At 44.1% G+C, this 24,074-nt stretch overlaps 1 protein-coding gene across 2 annotated transcripts in view; it reads right to left on the bottom strand.

Annotated features, from left to right (window-relative positions):
• Positions 1-24,074, bottom strand: part of CARNMT1 (carnosine N-methyltransferase 1) — a 684,763-nt gene that overhangs the window by 416,560 nt on the left and 244,129 nt on the right. For both annotated transcript variants that reach the window (XM_044060848.1, XM_044060849.1), the window contains exon 4: positions 3,694-3,834. In XM_044060848.1, coding sequence (XP_043916783.1) covers positions 3,694-3,834 — 141 coding nt within the window. The remainder of the gene's footprint in view (positions 1-3,693; positions 3,835-24,074) is intronic.

Genomic DNA, 24,074 nt, shown 5'->3' with positions numbered 1-24,074 from the left:
AATGTCATATTTTGTGAGGGTACTAGTTTTGACTTCTTTTCGTTTACTGTGTACTCCAGGCAATTTAGTAGATGTTTTACAAAAGCCAGATGATGTAAGAGAATGTCTTTGCTTTCTGCTTGGGTGAGGCAGTCGTCCAGGTATGGGTACATTTGAATTTCTCTCTGTCTGCAGTATGCAATTACTGGTGCCAGGCATTTTGTGAAGTCTCTGGGCACAGTAGATAAGCCAAAGGGCAGTGCAGAGAATTGGTAATGGGTTGAACCTGCAATGAAACGGAGGTATCTTCTGCAACTTTGTCTGATAGGGACATGCAGGTATGCCTCCTTGAGGTCCAACATTACAAGCCATGCTTCCTTGCCCAACATGGGAAGAAGCTGCTGTAGTGTTAGCATCTTGAATTTGGGTACTTGTAAGAAGGTGTTTAGAATTGAAAGGTCCAGAATTGGTCTCCAGGCATTGTCCTTTCTGGGCACTAGAAAGAGTCTCGAGTAAAATCCTTGACCTTGCTCTCGAGTAGGTACCAGTTGTTTTAGTGCCTCTGCCCATTGATTTTGTGTCAGGTTTGGCATTCCTCTTTTCATTGGCAAGGTGTGAAAATGTAATCTGTATCCTCGTAAAATTATGTCTAGGACCCATTTGTCCTTTGTGACAATGTGCCAGTTGTCTGAAAAAAGTGCGAGTTTTCCTACCAAGGGTGCTGCCAAGAGAGTGTTGCTTGGTCAGATGAGGTGCAAGTCACTGAGTTTGCCTTCTGGTAGATTGGGACCTGTCTTCTCCTCCCTTCTGTTTTGTAGTGCCCCATTGGCGAGGTTTGTACTGGGCTTGTGGATGTCCTCTGCCTCTTGGACGTTCGTATTTACCCCTCTGTGGTCTGTCAGTAGCTGGAAAGGACCAGTTTTTTGTTGGCCAGTTTCTGCTGAAGTGAGGGGGCTGTACCTGTAGGAAATCTTTGACTGTCTGCATAGATTTTGCCTTATCCTCCATTTTCTTTAAGACTACTTCTGCTTTAACTCCAAAAAGAACATCCTGCTGTAAGGGAGCATCTAGAAGCTTTGCTTTAACATGATCAGGCAGAGTTTGTTCCTTTAACCAAGCATGCCTACGTATAATAGACCCAGTGACAGCTGCTCTGCAGGAGGCCTCCAAAGAATCAAACCCACATTGTAAGGTATGTTTGCCCACCTGTTCAGTTGCATGCAACATATCCTGCATTTCTTTCAATTCAGGCTGTTGAGGGAGAGTGGTCATTCTTTGCTTTAACTGAGAGATTAGAAATTGCTGATACTTAAGCATGTGAAATTGGCAATTTAGTGCCTTCATAGCTAGAGTGGCTGAGGTGTAAACCTTTTTCCCCCACCTGTCTAGTGCTCTGGAATCCCTCTCAGAGGGTACAGGATTTTAGCCATAGAAGCCTTAGCCCCTTTGGGACCCTGGGAGATTGTCTCTGGGTCAGCAACAGGGCTTTTATAAAGAAATTTGTGGGAATCAGGCACTCTATAGTATCTGTCAGGCTTGGCCGGAGCAGGAGGTAGAGAGGCTGGGTTCAAACTGGATTCTAAGTAAACATCATCCACAATGTCTAAAACTGGTGGGATGGCAAGTGGTCTGTGGTGGGGGAGTAAAAGAAACTCTCTGAGCCTTTACTTTGAGTCAGAGTAGTCCTGACCTTCCCAGTGGAAATGCTCCCTCATAGTGTGTAAAGTTTCCCCAAAGGAGTAGTCTTTCAGGAGGAGAAGCTGAGATAATGGAATCCTCAACATCAGAATCTTCATAAGGGGAGAAGGAGTAATCTTGGTCCTCAGAGGAGTCTGAAGAAATGGACACTTGTTCAGAGGATGCATAATCTTCCTCTTGTCTAGGCCTTTTGTCAGGAGGGGGCTGGGAACCCCTGATTAAAGAGATCAAATCTTCAGCCATTTTGAGCATCTGTTTCTTAGGCATGGGGCCTTGAACAGGGGTCTGAAGTGCAGTCCTTTTAGATTTAATAGGAGTCTTCGGCTTAGGATACGTTTTAATGGTATGCGTCGTCGGTCTGAAAACGCCTTCAGAAACCGATGGCGTTTCTGCAGCACTGGCATCTTTTTCAGCAATGTCGTCGGTAGGGCCTGAACAAAATGGCTGTGTCGGCCTAGTACATTCCGCCAAAAGTTCCGAAGCGGTCTCGGGTTCCAGATCTGCGGTAGTCAGGGGCTGCGTCGGAGCCTCACTGAGGACCGGAGACCGGACCAGCCGAGGCCTCGGAATCTGGCTTAGGCCTGGGCTGTCTGTCCTTATCCTTGCGTTTTTTGTGCACGCCGGTAGTCGGTTGCTCCGACAGCATAGTGTAGTGTAGTGAAATTTTCTACCGGAGTAGTGTCGTGCGAAATGAAAGCGTCTTTTAATAGTACGCTTATTAAACCAAGCACAAAAACGACAATTAGTGACGTCGTGGTCTGGGCCTAGGCAAGGTATGCAGTAAGAATGAAAATCCTTATGAGGTATTTGCTTCCCACAAGAAATACAATTGTTAACTTTTTCTGACATCGGTCTGAGGCAAGAAAAGTTTCCCCAACGGGGTACTTAGCTTTATAGAAGACATTGGTCTGAAATTCGAATTCGAAAATCTCAGGAGTCGGCCGACCAGCACTTGCGAACTGCTTCTGCTTCAGGCACCGCACGGCAAGAAAGACTGAAGAAAATGGCGTCGGTTCCATTATATATACCCCTGGCGCACTGACGTCAGGGAAGAAGCGACAGCAACTGACGCTGGACCAAGACTTTGGAATTCCGGCTGACTGCGGGACCGCCTGACAACAGGATAACCCAAGTGTGATGACTGCAGCATGGTAACACAATTAACATCACCCCTGCTATGACGCAGGCATCCACTTTAGCCACAAAAGGAGGGGTTAAGAACACTATATAAAAACAAAGCTTATGGCTGTCTATGTGATGGTCAAGCTACTGACTGCTCTCACTATGTTGATGAGGAATGAATGGGCAGAGGTGGCATCTTGACGCTTGGCAAGCATGGGGACAAGAAAATAATTTAGAAAAAAAAATTCTACTGTAAACCTTCTTTTTAGCAAAGATGTTTGAAGCTTTAAAATGCTAATAATCATCATCCTGCAGTTATAGGCCAGATGCTCGCAATTTCCATTGTGACTCTAAGCAGGTCACTAGTGAGACAGTGCTCCCCAGTCACACTTGAAGAGAAGCCCTTGGGTCTAGCTGATTGACCTTGCTGGCAAATGAAGAAAGAAAAAAAATGCATGGTTCTGCAACAGCAGTCTGTGTTCTTTTTTTTTGTTTCTTACTTATGTTTAAAGTAAAACCTAAAAGAAGAATATGAAATTGAAAAAGAAAAATTACCTGGAGCAGGGAAGAGAAAATAGGATCAGGAACAAATGAAAAGAAAACTTAATATGTCCTGTTCACTCCCCCCCCCCCCCCCCCCAATGGCAAGCGTTGCTCCTCCTCTGGTGGCTAAAATGTCTGGAGATGAATAAATCTAGTGTTCCTAACCTTTCAAGTGCATGGGAAGCATAATACTCCCAAATTTTAATCCCAAAATCTAAACAGCTGAAGCACACAGAGAGAATAATATGACAATATGACAAAAAAAGTAAAAAAAAGAACACTACTTATGACTATTTAAGAAACTACCACAAGGAAAAAATCGGAAAAACTGATGCGAGTTACATTTAATACCTGTTCAGCACAAAATTGGATGAAAAAAGCATGAAGAGGCTCCATTCATTTCCCTGGCATGCGTAACCAAGTTTAGCAATCTCCCATGCCAGCCTGCCAAGTCCTGCTCCAGGTACAAGTACTTTCACTTCTGACAGATCCCTGCATGTAAAAGGGATAATAAGTCTTTTCAAATTTCTATTATAATAGCAACATTAAATTTTGTAACACCCCACACGTTAGTCTAGACAGCCATTACACAGTACAATAGATTTCTATTAAGGAAATATGAAAACAATAAATACACATAAGTGCAGTACAGCGCATTTATAAATTAATGATGCTGTCCATTACAGTTAAAAATAAGCAAGAACAGGCATGGCTTACTATTTATTAACCTGGTAAATTATCTGCTTCTTCAGAACCTTTTCAGCCATGACAAGGGTCCAAAAGCACATGTAAAGATGCATTATTTGTTGAAGCATGAAGACAATATAATGCTCAGGAAAATGTAATGATTTAATTTATGATTCTATTACCAAAGCCTACTGCAAGCAAAACAAACATATATATCTATAAATGTCTAAATAAAAGCTGGTACAGTTACAAGTATAGTAGTTATTGCACAAATACAACCATTTCTGCAATAAAAAAGTGGAAATCCACTGTGTCATTCCTTTAAAACATTTTCTACACAGAGCCTTCTATCTCTTCACATAAAGGTTTCTTCAAACTCAAGAGAGTTCTCATTTTTTTGTATTTAAAGTCCAGTGCAGGGTGTTTGTCCATTCTGTTTTTATTTATATTTCTGCAATACTTTATGTGAAATTAAGTTATTTTGTGTAGTTTAGGAAGCTTTTGCTCAGCCATTTTTCTCTGTGACACTGACATTTTAAGTTATCAATCAGGTCCTCCTAACTTTGTTTTGAATGTGCACATGCTGAGTTCATCTTTTAGACAGACTAACATCCTATTCCAGATGGTAGGTGCAACCATTTCTAAATGCTCTCACACACACAGCCAATGCGAATGAAGTCTCCTTCAATGTAAGGGTACCCTAGTTTCCACATCTTAGTAGGCAGTGTCAGGAAGCAAATGCCATGGAGGGTAATGTTTCTGGTGTGATCACCTTAGTGTGAAAGAGTTTAATACCAAGGTCACTTTACCTTTTATTGGTAGCCATCTAGCTCTTTGCATGACTAAAAAATGAAATTCCCTAGATTTAGAAAGGGAAACCAAATGATAGACCTAGTTTAATGCAGTCCAAAGCAGCTAGGTGTTGCTAGATGTGTGAAGGGACAACTGAGGAAGACAGCATTCTGCTCTTGTAATAAGTACATTAAGTACTACTACTGGATCTATATCACATAGTCGAACTGTCATAAGTTCGACTATGTAAATGTTGAACCCGGAAGTTTGAAATGCAGTAACTTTGAACACTCAGAACAGCGATTTTTTTCTCAGGGAAAAAAAATCACTGTTCCGGTACAAAACCAAAAAACACATGTACACTTCAGACTGTGCCTAATGTGGGGTGCTTCGCCCCCTACTTCCCCAACATGGGAGGGCTGTGCCCCCCACACCCCCCCCTACTTAAATATACCAACTCCGAGATCACACCACAGTGGAGGAAATAGCAAAGCTGTGGAAATGGCCCACCAAATTCTTTCCTTGGGAAACAATTCGGTGTTCCACGGCTTCGGTATTTTGACATTCTGAACTCCCCAAGTTCAATGTTTCGGCATTCAGACAATTGTGCGTCCGAACTACTAATATAGACCCCTACTACTGCTCTTCTTGCTTTTAGGTTTAAGTTGATTAGCACGCTTGTAACAGAACTGTATCTGCTATAAAACTTTACACAAGATAAACAGTATTCAAAATCAATATCACTTTTGAATGGCAGTTTAAGGTCCAACAATAATTCTAAACATTTGCAAACCTTACTTATTTCACTACCAGATCAGTAAAGTACAGTTTTGTACCTACCATAAATGTAGATGTTCGAGGATCTACATTGCTGCAGTCATAACCTGTGGGTAGTCCGCTGTCCTCGATCGGCCCGAATACCAAAGAGCTGGGCTGGCGTAGGTCATTGTCGCCTAGAGCTGACGTCAGTACGTCGTAGTACATAAGCGCATGACCGACGCCATATCCTCAGTCTTTCTTGCCCCAGATGTCAGAAGGCCTAAGAATGAAAGAAGGCCAGAGCCAAAATAGTAAACGCCCAACAACTACCAGTGTGGAAATAAAGATAATCCTAAAAAAAAAAAACACAGCAACCACAAACTATAGAGGGGAAGGAGGGAGGGATAATTGGACTGCAGCAATGTAGATCCTCGAACATCTAAATTTATGGTAGGTACAAAACTGTACTGTGTTCTTCGTCTCACATTGCTGCAGTCATAACCTGTGGGTAGAATCCCAAAGCAAAGGAAAAGGGAGGCTGGCAAACTAAATAGCATTAGGAGCTGCTAACATGCCCTGTAAAACTGCAGTGGCAAACCCGGCCCTGGACTTGGAATAAAGAGGGAGATGGTAATGCTTAGTAAAAGTGTGTACTGAACTCCAAGTAGCTGCCTCCAAAATATCCTTAGTAGCTACACCCCTCAAAAAAGTAGTAGATGTGGCAGTAGCCCTAGTAGAACGAGGTCTGATCCCAGCAGGAACATTCTTCCCATGATGAGAATAACAAAAAGCAATACATTGACCAATCCACTTTGAAATAGTCTGCTTTGAAACAGCTTTCCCTTGTGAACCCAAAGCAAAAGAAACAAATAACTGTTGAGTCTGTTTGAACTCCTTAGTTCTGCTCAAATAATAACGTAACTGCCTGTGGATATCCAAAGAATGCAAGACTTTTTCCCCCCTATTTTGGGGGTCAGCATAAAAAGTAGGCAAATGAATAGACTGGTTCAAGGCCACATTAGAAATCACTTTAGGCATAAAAGTAGGGTTAGTCCGCAAAGAAACTCTATCCTTATGAAATATCAGAAAGGGTTCAACTGCCATGAGTGCCTGCAATTCAGATACCCTCCTAGCAGAAGTAATGGCCAACAAAAAAGCAGTCTTCCAAGACAAAAACTTCAATTCAGACGTAGCTGCAGGTTCAAAAGGAGGTAAAGTAAGCTTCTCCAACACAAAATTGAGATCCCAGGAAGGAGTAGGAGCTCTACGTGGGGTCTTGTATTCTTTGCCCTCTAAGAAATTGTTTGAACAAAGGGTGAGAAAATAAAGGAGGGTCACAATCATAGTGAGCAGAAATGGCTGCAGCATGAACCTTCACAGAAGAGAATGACAAACCCTTGTCCAGTAATTCAGTAAGATACTGTAGTGCAAAACTCAAATTAGGCACTGAAACATCAAAGCCCTTTGCTGTGCTCCAAAGAAAAAATCTCTTCCATTTATCAGCATAAACTTTTCTAGTACTAGGCTGCCTGGCTTCCAAAATAACATCTAAAACCTGTTGAGGAAGCTGAGACCCCACCGGCTCCATCACAGAATACGCCAGGCTGTTAGATGCAGGGACTGCACCCAAACATTGAGAAAATGATTGTTTGACTGGGATAACAAATGAGGAACCTGTGGCAGAAGCCAAGGAGGCTCCTGAATTAAACTCCTCAGCAGAGGATACCAATGCTGACGTGGCCAATCTGGTGCTATTAGAATCATGCAAGGCTTGTCCCGCCTGACTTTCAAGAGTACCTTGGGAAGAAGAGGCAGAGGAGGAAAAGCATAAACGTGAAGGTTGATCCAACTGAAAGATAGAGCATCCACTTTCCAAGCATTTGGGTGGAACATCTTTGTGCAAAATTTTGGCAGTTGAAAATTCAGTGGAGAAGCGAACAGATCTATGTCTGGAGTTCCCCAAGCCACGGTCAATTGTTTGAATACCTGAGGATCCAGTTTCCACTCGTGGGGATCCACAATTTGCCTGCTCAATACATCTGCTAGGGAGTTCTGTGCTCCTGGCAGAAACCGTGCTTGAAGATTGATTTGCAAACTCAGAGCAGTCTCCCACAAAATCATTGCTTGTCTGCAAAGAGGATAGGAATAGGTTCCCCCCTGCTTGTTGATGTACCACATGACTGTTGTGTTGTCTGTTTGAATCAACACCTGTCCCGGCTGAAGTAGGTCCCTGAAGGCCATCAAAGCAAATTGGACTGCTAACATCTCCTTCATGTTGATATGCAAATGTAGTAGTTTGGGAGGCCAGATGTCTTGTATCCATTTCCCATTGAAGTGTGCTCCCCAAGCCAAGTCCGAGGCAGCCATTGTTAGGATCTGACTCGCCTCTGGTCGGGTCACAGAGAGTCCCTTGTTTAGGTGACATTCCTGAGCCCACCACAAGAATTCCTTCTGGATGCAAGGTATAATCCGAATGACAGTGTCCAAACCGTGGCAGTGTTGAGTCCACACACTTTTGAGTTACCATTGTAGCTTCCTCATATGCAGTTTGGCATTGCGAAGTACTAGAATGCAAGATGCCATGAACCCCAAGGCTTGAAGGACTGTCCTTGCAGTCAGCCTGGACATTACTGATAACTGCTGGAAGTATAGATGAAGAGTTCTTTGTCCGGGGTCAGAAATGCCATCTGAGAAGCTGTATTCAGTCTCACACCCAGAAAGCACATGTCCTGAGAGGGCACTAGACTGGACTTTATTTCGTTCACAGAATACCCTAGGCACTTTAAAACTGCCATTACATACTGGAGATGTTGTAGTAACTTGTCTTTGTTTTGAGCAAGAATCAGGCAATCATCCAGATAAGGATAAATTTGTATTCCTCTCTGTCTGAAAAAAGCAATTACAGGAGCCAGAACTTTTGTGAATACTCTGGGCGCAGTAGATAAACCAAAGGGCAATGCAGAGAACTGATAATGAGAAGTACCAGCCCGAAATCACAGGAATCTCCTGCAGCTGGGCCTGATAGGGATGTGAAGATAGGCCTCTTTGAGATCCAGGGTTACCATCCAGTGATCTTCGCCCTGCATAGGCAGAAGTTGTTGTAATGTTAACATCTTGAACTTTGGAATGTCTAGGTAGGTATTGAGAATGGACAAATCCAGAATTGGCCTCCAAGTGTTTCCTTTCTTTGGCACTAGGAATAGACGGGAATAAAAACCTAGGCCTACTTCTGACGGAGGGACCACCTGAATTGGCCCCATCTGTAAAAGTAAAGAAATTTGCTCCTGAGCCTCCATCCTTTGCTGAGGAGGCACATCCGGCATGCCTTTGAAAGGAGGAAAAGTGTGAAAATAAAACTTGTACCCGTGATTTATTATATCCAACACCCATTTGTCCTGGGTGACCAAATGCCAGTTTTGTTTGAAAAGTCCCAACTTTCCTCCTAGAGGAGCTGCCAGTAGAGAAGGGTCTGGCAGCGGAAGATACAGGTCATTGGGTCTGTTTACGAAAAGGCTGACCCCTGCCCTCACCAGAAGACTGTGCAGGGGAACTCCAAGTCCTAGGTCTGAAAGAACCCTGAGCATGAGCTCTGCCTCTACCACGCCTAGACCTGCCCTTAGACTGATAATCCGAAGAAGGAAAAGACCATCCTCTAGCAGGCCAATTCCTACTAAACTTAGGGGGCTGCACCTGCATAAAATCTTTGACCGTCTGCATAGACTTAGCCTTATCTTCCATCTTTTTCAAAACTGATTCCACAGAAGGACCAAAAAGTACTTCAGATTGAAGAGGAGCATCCAAAATCCGAGCCTTAACATGCTCTGACAAATTTTGATCCTTAAGCCAGGCATGTCTACGAATAACTGAACCTGTAGCAGCCACCCTGGATGCAGCCTGAAGAGCATCGAAACCACACTGCAAAGAATGCTTGCCAACTTGATCTGATGCATGAACCAACTCCTGGAGCTCCTTACACTCTATACCCTCAGATAAAGCATCCACCTTAGATTTCAATTGACCTAACAAAAAATTCTGATACTTCAGCATATGAAATTGGCAATTCAAAGCCCTCATAGCCAACGTAGCGGAGGTGTACACTTTTTTCCCCCATCTATCTAAAGCTCTAGAATCTTTATCCAAAGGAACTGGATTCTTAGCCACAGAAGCCCTAATACCCTTCGGACCTTGAGTAATAGTTTCCGGATCAGCTCTAGGACTCTTGTACAAATACTTATGTGCTTCTGGAACTCCATAATATCTGTCTGGCTTAACAGGGGCAGGAGGTAAAGAATCAGGATTAAGGGAAGATTCAGAAAAAACATCCTGAACAACTTCTAAGACAGGAGGAATAGCCAAGGGCCTATGCTGTGGCAGAAACAAAAATTCCCTGAGCCGTTTCCGAGAATCCGAAAAATCCTGACCTTCCCACTTGAAATGCTCCCTCATGGAATGTAAAGTCTCAGAAAAAGAAAAATCCTCTGGAGGAGAAGCAGAAGGACAGGAGTCCTCTGCATCCGAATCTAAATAAGAAGGGAATTCCTGAGTTTCTTCAGCTGAGGAATCAGAGTAGTCTGAGGAATGATCCATCCCCTCTAAATCTGCCTCCACCCTAGGCCTCTTCTCTGGGGGGGGGCATAGAACCCCTGATCAAAGTAATCAAGTCCTCAGCCATTTTTAACATATACTTTTTAGGAACAGGGGCTGGAGAGCTAGAACTATGACCAGGGCCAACATGACAAGGTTTGGCCTTAGCATGGGCTTTAGCCACTGAAGTAGAAGGCCTAATAACCTTCTGTAAAGATGGAACTACAGACACCTGAGAAGCACCTTCAGCCGGGCCTAACTCCTGAGAGGCCAACTCCTGTAAAAGTAAAGGTTCCCCATGGGATTCAGCCGAACCCTCGGCAGGATCCACAGATTCAACCGGAGGCTCCGTAGAACCGGCTTCCGCAACGGACGACTCATCCGGTTTAGACTTCAAAGATCTATCTTTACGCTTTTTAGCGGTAGCAGGCATCGGAGGATCCGACGGCATGTTATAGTTACACCTTTTACCGAAAACAAGCCTGGCACAGTCTAATCTCCGTTTAATGGTGCGCTTGTTAAATCTAGCACAAAAGCGACACCCGACCACGTCGTGCTCAGGCCCTAAGCAAGGAATACAGAAAGAATGAAAATCCTTATGAGGTATCTGTTTCCCACAAGAAATGCAATTATTAACTTTTTCTGACATCCGGATAACTGAGGCAAGAAAAGACAAAGATTTCCCCAACGGGGTACTTAGCCCAACTTGGTCTTCGGTCTGAAACTCGATAAATGAAAATTTCAGAACGCCGAACGGCACTTGCAAACGCTGCTTCTGCTTCGGACCACGTGGCAAGAAAGACTGAGGATATGGCGTCGGTCATGCGCTTATGTACTACGACGTACTGACGTCAGCTCTAGGCGACAATGACCGACGCCAGCCCAGCTCTTTGGTATTCGGGCCGATCGAGGACAGCGGACTACCCACAGGTTATGACTGCAGCAATGTGAGACGAAGAACATCTGTTCATTTTTAGTCTAAATTCTGTAGTTCTGGCTTCCCTTAGCAGTTCTAAGTCATCTCCATTAAGGGCAATTTAAATCTTGGTAAGAGTGAAGAGGGATAAAACAGGACAGTGTCTAGAGCTAATCCTTGTGACACCCTGTCTGAAAATTTCCCTTGGTCACTGATAAATTCAACATAAGAATGTAAAAGGCTACCACCTTTCAGAGATGTTAAGCTACCTCAAAGGCACATCACCAAAGCCACACTTTGCAAGTTCATAGCTTCATAGGATATTACTAGGCTAACATTTTAAGAGCCCTTACAAGCCTAGCCAATATAACCTGATTTTACCCAATATATAGCTCCTATGGGCAAGAGGAAGACATGGGTTTGTGGCCTATGCCTTGAGTATCTTACAGATTGCCCTTCTCTATAAGAGACACTGGTGTTACCCCCATTGTGAATTTGTGATTCCCCATCCATTGATCCAAACTGCTTTTGAAGAGGGCCAGGGAGGGGCTCTGTTTAACATGAATAGGAAACATGTTCCAAAAAAGGGGCAATCTCTGAGACACTTATCTGTCTCGCCAGCAAGTTTTGTTTGAATCACTTAGTTTAGATCCCTAGATTGTGTGACCCCTGTGCTTTTTGACTTATGGACATGTAGCAGATCCATCAGGGCCGGATTTGTGAGTGCCTTATGGGGACAGGCATAGGTCACCCCTTAATAGTTGGCAAGAGGCAGAGTAAAGGGATAGGGCTTTTAATCTATTTGCATTGGACATGTTTACACTCTGCATTACCTTTGTGAGGAACCGCTAAAGTCACTCCATCTGCTATAAGTGCCTATCAGGTACATACCAAATAGCTTACAGTACACAATTATTGGTCTAATGAGGGCTAAGTACAGCAAGACCATAACTTCCTTGGCTCTGGATGCCATACCTTTACTTTTAAGTTGTGCCACATAGAAGGACTTTGTCACCACTTTGGACACATGGTGGTCAAAGTTCAGGCTACTATCCATCTGTGTACTCAGATCTCTCACCTCTGAGTCTACTCTTAGGGTTGTGCTATTGATGTTGTAACTTGCTGTATGTGACTGCCTAAAGGGTATGATAATGCACTTTTTCACATTTAGTTTTAGGCCGTGGTTCTGGCACCAATCATTTGTATGATCTAAACACTCCTGAAGGATGCCTACATCAATGGTGGATTCAATGACTGCCTGCAGCGTGTAGTCATCGGGCAAACTTTGTCATCCAGAGGCCCTTCCCCATTAGCCTCGACTTCAGAAAAGTATATGCCGAACAGGACTGGTCCCAGCATTGAGCCCTGTGGCTCACCACTAGTAATTGGCCTCTTTCTGGATCTGGATTCATCCACTTTAACAACATGTGTTCCATCTGTGAGCCAACTGGCTATCCATCTGGTGATGTAGGGATTTCTGCCCAGTTTTGAGAGTTTATTTATAACACGAGTGGGGAATTTTGTCAAATGCCTTGGCCAGGTCGAGGTAGGTAGTATGTACTGTTTTACCCCCATCCCTGGCCTTAGTGACTTTCTCAAAGAAATCCACCAGATTCAGTAGCATGACCTGCCCTTGACAAAGCTGAACTGGGTTGTGCCCAGTGTTTGGAGGTTTCCTATGTCATTATTTATCAGATCCATGATTATTCTTTCCACAGCCTTGCATACAAGACCAATCAAACTTATGGGTCTGTAATTTCCTGGGCCAGAAGATGGTCCACCTTTATGTAGAGGAATAACTGTTGCTGTCCTCCACTCCAGTCCTTCAAAGATCAATAAATAATGCCTCCAGCAGATGTCAAATGTTGGAGGTGTAATGGGGAAGAAAGAGGTTCCTGGGTGCAAACCTTTTCAGTTTGTAAAGAGTTGTCAGACTTGAAAAATTCCCTCCTGTACTTTTTTCAGGAAAACTGGGCAAGCAAATGAGTGTAACTAAGGAAATTATTTTTTTGTGAGCTAGAATACAGGATTTGAAATGCACAGACATATTAAAATTCTGATGGCTGCCAAAAAAAGCAATTACTAGAAAATGGAAATCAAAGTCTAAACCAACCATACTTAAAGTGGTAAAAATAAAAAAAACAAACAAAAAAATAAATAAATACATTTATACTAAAACAGTCCTTCCTAGTACCAAAAAGGCCATCTTTTTCTTAGCCCCAGCTGTATGAAGAACTTCCTCAGGTTGTGTAAAATCTTACCATAATGGCAGATGTCCGTCTCTTCACTGTTGCAGTATTCATTACATTAGGGATCACCTGGGCAAGGGTGGTCTGACATCCGGCCAGTAGACCAAAGCCTTTAGGCTGCTTTAAGGTACGCCAAACATCATACATATGCTCCTCTCGTAGCACAGGGCATAAAGGTGACATCCGGATGTACCACCCTCAGAACTGGGAGCCCCAGTAGGAAAACCAATCCAGTACATCCAGAAGACAAATGGACCAGAAGGAGGAGGGAGGGAGTGAATACTGCAACTGTGAAGAGAAGGACTTCTGCCATTATAGTAAGATTTTACACAACTGTACTATGTCCTTCTACTTCACTGTTGCAGTATTCATTACATTAGGAAGAGTGCTAAAGCTCAGGAAAAAGATAGGGAGGAAGAAAGACCAACAAAGCCCTCTAGGAAGCCATGAAGTACGGCCCAAGCAAAACCAGCTCTAGCTCTGGAGATCCCATCCAACTTGTAGTGCTTGGTAAATGTATGCACAGAAGTCCAGGTAGCTGTCTCAAGAATAGAATTAGTATCCAACTCCTTCAAAAAAGCACCAGAAGCCACAGCTCTAGTAGTTTGAGCCTTAACATAATAAAAAAGGTTCTTACTATGAAAGGAATGAAAAAAGAAATCGCTTTTGAGATCCTAGAAGAAATAGTCTCCTTTGACACAGCTAATCCTAAAGAACTAGGATGAAAGGAAAGAAAGAGCTGATCATATTTCCTAATAATCCTAATCTTATCCAAATAAAATCTGAGTTGTCTATGCACATCCAACGTGTGCAGCACCTTCTCACTGCAGATTGTTGAGAAGGGAAAAAAGTGGGCAAATGAAAAGACTGATTAAGGGACAACTCATTCATCACCTTGGGCATTAAAAGAAGCATTAGTACGCAAGGACACCCTGTCCGTATGAAACACCCAAAAAGGAGGACCAAACTATAAGGGCTTGAAGCTCAGACACCCATCTGGCAGAAGTAAGGTATAACAAAAGTGCCGTCTTCCAAGAGCAATCCTGCAAGGAAGTGGAGGCTGAAGGCTCAAAAAGAGCCTAAGTCAATATTTCCAAAACAAAATTAAGATCCCAGAGTGGAGGAACAGGCTTCCTGGGAGGCCTAACATGAAGGACACCTTTAAGAAATTGCTTAGCATCAAATCTAGAAGCTAAAAGAGGAGATAAAGGCAGACAAGCAGAGATAGCTGATACATGAGTCTTGCTCTTCTTCGTGCTGTTATCTGTTCAGTCGCTCTTACTCTGCACTTATTACTGCCTGTTAGTAGCCTTCTAATTTACTGCCTTCTACACTTGTTTTTTAGTCATTTGTTAATTTAATTGCATTTATTTTAACTGTATTTGCCGTAGTGTTGCTACACGCTCAGGTGTGCTGGCCTGCACTACAATTTGAATTGTATTTACTGCTGTTTTAGCTGCTTTTCTGTAACAAAAAAAAAAATTCTAAGCCTGTTTCCTGCCTTTCCTGTCCAGATACAGACTTGCTGTATCCAGAACTGTTGGTAAGCGTCTGAGCCCCCCAAGTCTTCCTGTGTTGGAGGGAAGCCTTCTAAGCTTATCAGTGGGAGTGGTAAGCACTAGGTAGCCTATTTACCACAGGAAGAGTGGGTTTTGGCCATGAAATTGTAGTTCATTGGCTGTTTGGGCAGTTTTTCCATCTCTTTCTACTTTGTGGTTAAAAGCCCGTTTTGCATTTGGTCCCCACCTTTCCTATAACTAGTGTAATCCAGGTACAGATTTGCTGTATCCAGGAATGTTGGTAAGCTTCTGAGCCCCCCAAGCCCATCTGTCTTGGAGAGAAGCCTTCTAGCTTATCAGTGGGAGTGATAAGCACTAGGTAAACTATCTACCACAGGAGGAGTGGTTACTGGCCCAGAAATTATAGTTTATTGGTCATTTGGGAAGCTTTTCCATCGCTTTCATAGGTTGGTACTGGGCTATCTGCCCAAAGGCATATATTAGCCCAGCCACGTTGTGCGGTATTCACCGCCCCTTTAGTAGTTCCCTAGACCCTTGTACTAGCAGCTAGTACCCTTGGCCCCTATACTAGCAGCTAGTACCCTTGGCCCCTATCTAGTAGTGTTGTTGGTGTGATCCCCGGTGTGAACTTTGTTACCCATCCACTCATCAAGGTTCCTCTTAAAGAGTGATAGTGAGGGGCTCTGTCTTATGTAGATCGGGACCCTGTTCCATAGTAAGGGAAGTCTCTGCGAAGGGAATCTATCCCTCCAGCATGTTCTATTCATTGTTGTGTTGAGGTTTATATCCCTAGAGCGTGTAGCTCGAGTAGATTTGGTTTTGCTGAGATGGAGCATGTTCAACAATTCTGGGCTGGACATGGCTCTGTACGTTAGACAGAGATTGCCTCTGAGAAAGCGGTATGCAACAGAGAACAGTCTTAGCTTTTTCAATCGTGCTGCATAGGGCAACTGTTTGAGGCCAGTAATCCTCTTGGTTATGTACCTCTGTGGTCTCTCCAGCTGCTGGAGATGTCTAGCCAGGTACATTCCAATTGGTGCATTGTACTCAATAATGGGTCTGATGAGGGAAGAGTAGAGGGGGACCATTACATCCTTAGATCTTGATGCGAACCCTTTCGTGATCAGATAGAAGGATTTTCTAACCACTTTGGCAACATGGTTATCAAAGGAAAGCTGACTATCTACTTGGGTCCCTAGACCCCTTATTTCTTCTTCAAATTTCAGGGGATTACATCCTATGTTGTAGTTTGCGGGTACTCTGTTTTTTCCAAAGGGGATTACTACACATTTTTTGCATTTAGCTTGAGACCATGGCTTTGACACCATGCATCAGTCTCAATTAGGCCCTTCTGGAAGATCTCCATGTCGGCCGGAGACTCTATTATAGCACCCAGTTTGCAGTCGTCCGCAAACTTAGTCAGCCACAGCCCTTCCGTGCTTGCCTGTACTTCTGAGAAGTATATGCCAAACAGGAGGGGCCCCAGGACAGAGCCCTGAGGCACCCCACTCATTATTGGTCTGGATTCGTACATAGATCCCGCTACTCTTACTTTATGGGATCTGTCTGAGAGCCAGTTTGTGATCCATCTTGTGACGTAAGGGTTTATGCCCAGGCTGGTGAGCTTATCAATAATACCTGAATGGGGAATGGTGTCAAATGCTTTAGCAAGGTCAAGGTAAGTCGTGTGAACCTCCTTTCCCTTATCTATAGCCTGAGTAACTGTCTCAAAGAAATCCACCAGGTTCCGGAGGCATGATCTGCCCTTGACGAAGCCGAACTGTGTGGGGTCCAGCGACTGAAGGTTCCCAATCTCTCCATTTATGAGTTCCATAATGATTCACTCTATAGCCTTACAGATCAGACTGGTCAGGCTTATTGGGCAGTAGTTCCCAGGGTCAGTTGTGGCCACACCCTTGTATAGCGGGACCACCGTTGCCGTGCACCATTCTATGGGCACATATCCTGTGGAGAGGCTGAGACTGAACAGGGTATTAAGATGCGGGGTTAATTCCTTTTGGAGCTCGCGTATGACACAGCCTGGGACACCATCTGGTTCCATGGAGGCAGTGTTTTTAGCTTTAGATAGAGCCTTGTTAACCAACGTATCAGTAATAATTGGACTTACACAATCCCCTGGAATGGTAATAGGCCCTGTAGGTGGTGAGGGGGTGGGGGGGATTTGCACTTAACCTGTCAGCAAAGATGTTGGCAATGTCAGAAGGGTCAGTGTATTTTGTTCCATTTTGTACTAGCTCAGAACAGACCTGAGCGTTGCCATTTAGGTTTTTGACATAGCCATAGAAGGCCTTATGGTTATCCTTGGCAACTTTCTTTTCAAAATTAACTTTAGTTGACTTGATGAGGGCCCTCAATTTCTTACTAATGCTGATCAGGGATGATTTTTCTACTTAAGATTTGGCCTTTTTTTGTAGAAGTCTCCTCCTTTTATTGTAATGTTTGCTTATGGCCAGGGTCCACCAGACTGGGTTCTTCTTGTTTGAGGAAGGAGTCTTGGTTTTATTTGGGATAACACGGTCCATGCAATCCTGAAGATGCATATAGAGTGCCTTGGTGTAGGATTCCGCATCCTGGATATCATTATCCTTCTGCAAGGGAATAGTTAAGCTTTCCACTTCGGATGCAAGTAGTTTGAAGTTTGCTTTGGAAAGGTTTTTGACTATGGTTTCTTTGACTGGGAGGGGTGAGGATGTCCAGGGTTTATCAGTTTGTGGTTGGATCTGACCAAGGAGGGAGTGATGACGGGTGTGGTACAATGGGCGCCCATATTTGTGATGATTAAATCCAATATGTTGTCCCCTCTAGTGGGGAAACATACTAGTTGTTCAAGGGCATTTGAATTTATAAATTCTATGAATCGCTGAGCATAGGAGTTGGAACATTGGTAGTTCACCCAGACTATACCAGGGTAGTTGAAATCACCCAAGATTATGGTGTTGGGTAGGACCTTTATATTTTCCAATGTCTCAAGGAATGCAGAGTGAGCATCCTGGGACATGGTGGGCAATCTATAACTGGCTACGACTTGAAATGTGGTTTTGACTGCTGATAGGTGCGCATGGATGATCTCTGGGGCATCATGCTGTGCTACTAACCTGGAGATATGGGCATCCTTGATGAATATGGATACACCTCTGCCCTTTGTACTGCGATTCGGTAACTGAGGCCGGAAGGTATGATATGAATTGTAACCTGGCAGTGCTGGGGTGCTCTCTTGAGCCTTGAACCAGGTTTCCATCACTGCGCAAACATCGATTTTCTCCATGCTGAGGAGAGCCTCGAGTGTGTGCATTTTGAGGTTGAGACTTCTGGCGTTGAGTAGCATTACCCTTAGTTTTTGGTTACCTGTGCTGGTTAGGGTGGTTGGTTTGTCCTTTGAGCCTTGCCTAAAAAGGCACTATGGGGACGGCAAGAGCCTTGGCCAGTATTCGAAAACCTAAAGGTGACAGGTGCAACCCATCTCTGGCAAAACAGCGAGGCTTGTCTATCATGTCATCCCAGGCAGACAGACACTGGATCCCCTGAGAATGACACCAGAAGCTTAGCCAATTGTTGAAATTGATCATTTTGTCTTTGTATTGTGGTATCATTCAAGGTGAAGGTAGTATGCTACTCAAGGTCAGGGTCATACCAGCTTGGGCTACATGATCAGAGAGCTCCTCAATGTCTCTTTTCATGTAGTCCAGGGAGGTACGTCTTAGATCATTCACACCAACGTGTACAATGACAGCATCATACTTGTACTTGTTCTGGAGTGACCTAAGTGCCTGTGTTATGTGGCGGATCCGAGCACCCGACAGGCAGCTGACAGTAACCTTCTCCTTGTTCAGCCTGGTGAGTGGAACATCCGTGTGCCTTACTATAGAGTCTCCTATTACTAGCGTGTTAGGTATGGTGTTTTGCCTTAAGGGCTGTTGTGAGGCACACTGCTGAGGTGAATTATGTGTTTTCTGGCTTGTGTTTGGGGTGCAGGTTGCTTGCTTGTCTGCTTTGGAGGGCACTGTTTCTTTTTCAGATTGGTACCTAGTGCCTCCAAATATGTTTTTGTGTATTTATGTGTATGTTTTGCCGGTGCTTGTTTTGTCGATTCATGTGTGACAGGTGGTGTGATGCAAGTGTGTCCCTTATCCTCCTGACTGTCTGTTACAGTCATGGGTTGAGAGCGCTTAGCCTCCAGTCTGGCTGTGTATTTGCATCTCTCACAAATGTTTGTGTCTAGAGGTAAGAGGAGAGGGTTGTCTGTATACATGAGGCAGTTGTGACATTGCCTCAGGATGCCCAATTCCACCAGATGAACTGGAGAGTACACCTGAAGCTGACCTCTGGACATGCTTTGAAGAGTAAATTGAACTTAAGTCCTGCGGACGATCGAGCGTCTTATGCTATATTATAATTTCAACCTTATGATTTAAAAGCCTGCGTTTGCTCTTGTTTCCTGCCTTTCCTGTTACTAGTCTAGTCCAGGTACAGATCTGCTGTATCCAGGACTCTTTGTAAGCTTCTGAGCCCCCAAAGTCTTTCCGTGTGGGAGGGAAGCCTTCTAGCTCATCACTGGGAGTGGTAAGCATCAGGTAGCCTATCTACCACAACAGGAGTGGTCCCTGGTCCAGAAATTGTAGCTATTGGCTGTTTGAGCAGTTTTTTTTCCCCATCTCCTTCAACTTTCTGGTTTGAAAGCCGCACTTGTGCCTGTTTCCCACCTTTCCTATAACTAGCCTAGTCTGGCTACAGAGTTGCTGTATCCAGGATTGTTAGTAAGCTTCTGAGCCCCCAAGCCTTTCTGTGTTGGAGGAAAGCCTTCTAGCTTATCAGTGGGAGTGGTAAGCACTAGGTAGCCTAACCTCCACGGGAAGAGTGAGCTTTAGCCCAGAAATTGTAGTTTATTTGGCCGTTTGGGCAGTTTTCCATCTCTTTCAACTTGCTGGCTTAAAAGCCTATGTTTGTACTTGTTCCCTGCCTTTCCTGTAACTAGTCTAGTCCAGGTACAGATTTGCTGTATTCCAGGACTCTTTGCAAGCTTCTGAGCCCCCCAAGCATTTCTGTGTTGGAATGAAGCCTTCTAGCTTATCAGTGGGAGTGGTAAGCATTAGGTAGCCTATCTACCACAAGAGGAGTTGTTTCTGGCCCAAAAATTGTAGCTATTGGCCGTTTGGGCAGTTTTTTCCATCTCTTTCAACGTTCTGGTTTAAAAGCCACACTTGCGCTCGTTTCCCACCTTTCCGGTAACTAGTCTAAGTCCAGATACAGAGTTGCTGTATCCAGGACTGTTGGTAGGCTTCTGAGCCCCGCAAGCCTTTCTGTGTTGGAGGAAAGCCCTCTAGCTTATCAATGGGAGTGGTAAGCACTAGGCAGCCTGTCTACCACGAGAGGAGAGGTTCTTGGCCCAGAAATTGTAGTTTATTGACCATTTGGCCAGTTTGTCTGTCTCTTTCAACTTTCTGGTTTAAAAGACCACATCTGCGCTTGTTTCCCATCTTTCCTGTAACTAACCTACTGGGTAGCACTAGAAAGCCTTAAACTGATACAAGCCTTCTAGCTTAGGAAAGAGACTTTGGCGTGATTAAGTATCAGTTTTCTGTACGTTCTTGCTGTACTTAACTGTTTTCCGCCTAAACGCAGATTTTCCAGCGTTTATTGTGATTTAAAAGCTTGTTTTTTTTTCACATATTGTACTTATTTGACTGCCTGCACTTTTAAAAAGTTGTTTTTTGTTTAAATAATTTAACTGTTGTAGGCTACACACTAAAGTGCGATACCTTTTCTGATCGTTTGTAGTCGTTTAAAGCTGTTTTAAGTGTATTTTTTTACTGTTTTTGCCTTATCTTTTCAAAAAAACAAAAAAATTCCTTGTTTCCTGCCTTTCTAAGCTAGTATAGTCCAGTTTTCAGGCAAGTGTGTAATTCAGGGCTGCGATACTAGTTTCTGAGTTACCCATATCTTACTTGGATAGAAGGAAGTTTCTCTGTTCACCTGTGAGAGAGGGGAGCTTTGAGCAACCTATCTGTCTCTGGAGGAGTGGTTCCATCCCAGAAGTTAGTAGTTTATTGGCCATTTTGGGTTAATTTCTATATCTTTCATTTCCCTACTATAAAAAACGCATTTGCATGGTTTTGCGCCAGTTAGCTACGGTTAAATTATTCCAGGCTCCACTAAGTCTCCTCTTCAGTTCTTCCCTTGAAACTAGTCTAACTCTCAGCCTAAGCACTCAAAAAGCATCTTACAGCCCAGCACTTGCACAGACCTAATAGCAAGCACTAATATACCCTGACACTGACTGCCCAGCAGGGCAAGGCTCTTTATTCACCCCTCAACAACCAAGCTACTAAGCAGCCTCACCCTACTATTCAGGCATGACCAAAGGGCAACTTCAGGTGCACTCTCCAGTCCAGCTGGTGAATCTGGGTATCCTGAGGCAATGTTACAACTGCCTCATGTACACAGACAACCCTCTCCTCCTACCACAAAACACTAACATATGCGAGAGATGCAATTATACAGCCAAACTGGAAGCTAAGCTGTCTCTACCCAAGACTGGGACAGTCAAGAGGAGAAGGTTAACACTTGCACCACATCTCCAGCTGCACACAGACCTACTAAAACAGCACTGGCAAAAAATAAACATAAATACACAAAATCATACTCGGAGGCTCTAAATAAAAACCTGCAAAAGCATCAGAGACCTCCAAAGCAGACACCCAAACAACCTGCACTTCCCGTCACAAACCAGACAACACATAAAACACAAAATCAGTGTGCCGCGCAATCGTAGCCCTTACGACAAAATAACACACCTAACACACTAGTAACAGGTGACTCTATAGTCAGGCACACTGATGTCCCAATCACTAGGCTGGACAAGGAGACGGTTACTGTTAGCTGCCTGTTGAGAGCCAGAATCCGCCACATAACACAAGCACTCAGATCACTCCAGAACAAGTACAAATATGACTCAGTTATTGTTCATGTTGGTGTGAATGACCTGAGACGTACCTCCCTGGACTACATGAAAAGAGACATGGAAGAGCTCTCTGATCATGTAGCCCATGCTAGCATGACCCTAACCCTGAGTAGCATCCTGCCCTCACCAAGAATGATACCTCAGTATAAAGAAAAAAATCAATTTCAACAACTGGCTGAGCTTCTGGTGTCATTCAAAGGGGATCCAGTGTCTATATACTACTGAGGAAAGCCTTGCTGCTGAAACCGGTCTAGTTTCAGTTTTATTAAACTACTTTTGAACCTTCCTTGGTGCTGGCCTTTTTTTCTGATTTTGGATCCAGTGTCTGTCAGCCTGGGCAACATGTTCGACAAGCTGCGTTGCTTCGCAAGAGATGGCTTGCACCTGTCACCCCTAGGCTTTTGAATACTGGCAAAGGCTCTTGCTGCACCCATAGTGCCTTTTTTAAGCAAGGCTCAAAAGTCAAACCTACCTCTGTAAACAGCACAATTAACAAAAAACTGAGGGTTATGCTACTCAACGCCAGGAGTTTAAATCTCAAAATGCACGTGCTCGAAGCACTCCTCAGTATGGAGAAAGTCGACATCTGTGCAATAACTGAAACCTGGTTCAAGGCTCCAGAGAGCACCCCAGCTCATACCACATGTTTCGGCCACATAACATGGACCGAAACACAAAAGGAAGGGGTATATCCATATTCATCAAGGATACCTACACCTCCAGGTTAGTGGCACAGCATGATACCTCTGAGCTCATCCATGTGCAACTAACATAAAGCAAATCTGCAATGCAAATTGTGGTCTGCTGCAGATCACCCTGTATGACCCAGGACCACCACTCCACCTTTCTGGAAACAGTGGAAAACATGAAGGACTTACCAAACATCCTGATATTGGGCTATTTCAATTACCCTACTATTCACTGGGAAAACTACTCGAGTACAAATTCCCAGGCCCAGCGCTTCCTGGAATTCATCAACTCAAACGCCCTGGATCAGCTGGTAAACTCCCCTACCAGAGGTGAAAACATATTGGACCTGGTCATCACCAACATGGGTGACAGGTGTTCCACACCGGAGGTCAACCCGTCACTGGTTAGATCAGACCATAAACTAATCACTCTGGATGTCCACACCCCACCACCACCCCCAACTAAGGAAACCACAGTAAAAAACTTTTCTAAAGCAAACTTCACCTTACTTAAGACAGAGGTGATAAGTTTCACAGCCCCCACACTAAAGGATAACACTGCCCAAGATGCAGAAACCTTTACAAATGCACTCTATGAGCACCTACAACGATGCATGGATTCTGCTATCCCTAGCAAAACCAAGAGTCCCTCCTCTAAGAGAGGGAAACCAGTTTGGTGGACCCCTGTAATAAACAGGCTATACAATAGGAGGGGGAAACTAGTTCAGAAAAAAAGCAAATCCCAAGAAGGAAAGACATCCCTGATCAGTATCAGTAAGAAACTGAGGTCCCTCATGAAATCATCCAAGGCTAACTTCGAAAGGAAAATAGCCAAGGATTCAAAAGATAACCACAAAGCCTTCTTTAGCTATGTTAAGAATCTAAGTGGCAACTCGCACATATGCACTGAACGAGTGCAAAATAGCACAAAATATACTGAACCTATTGATATTGCCAACATCCTGACAGATAGATTCAGTGCAAACTTCACCCCCCTCTTACCTCCAAAAGGGCCCACAACAATACCAGAAAAGTGTAGTGTCCCAAAACTCACAGACGCGCAGGTGAAAACAGCCCTTTCAAAAGCCAAAACACAGCATCAATGAGACCAGATGGTGTCCCAGGCTGCGTCTTGCACGAACTACAGAATGAACTAACCCCCCACCTAAACACGCTGTTCATCCTCAGTCTCTCCACAAGCTACGTGCCCATAGAATGGCACACAGCAAAGGTTTTTCCTTTCCACAAAGGAGGGGCCACAACTGACCCTGGTAACTATTGCCCCATAAGCCTGACTAGCCTGGTCTGCAAGGCTATGGAGCGCATCATCATGGAACTCATTAACAAAGACATTGAGAACCTCCAAACACTTGATCCGACTCAGTTCGGCTTTGTTAAGGGCAGATATTGCTTACTAAACTTGGTTGACTTCTTCAAGTCACCAAGGCCATAGACGAGGGAAAGGTGGTTCACACAGCTTACCTTGACCTCGCCAAGGCTTTCGACACCATTCCCCATTCAGGTATTACAGAAAAACTCACCAGCCTGAACAGAAAC

The sequence above is a fragment of the Protopterus annectens genome, chromosome 2.part0, assembly GCF_019279795.1.
Source record: "Protopterus annectens isolate FY-2018-M chromosome 2.part0, PAN1.0, whole genome shotgun sequence".
Lineage (NCBI taxonomy): Eukaryota > Metazoa > Chordata > Ceratodontiformes > Protopteridae > Protopterus > Protopterus annectens.
The sequence above is the reverse complement of the archived record's forward strand: the minus strand, read 5'-3'. Positions and strand labels throughout refer to the sequence as shown.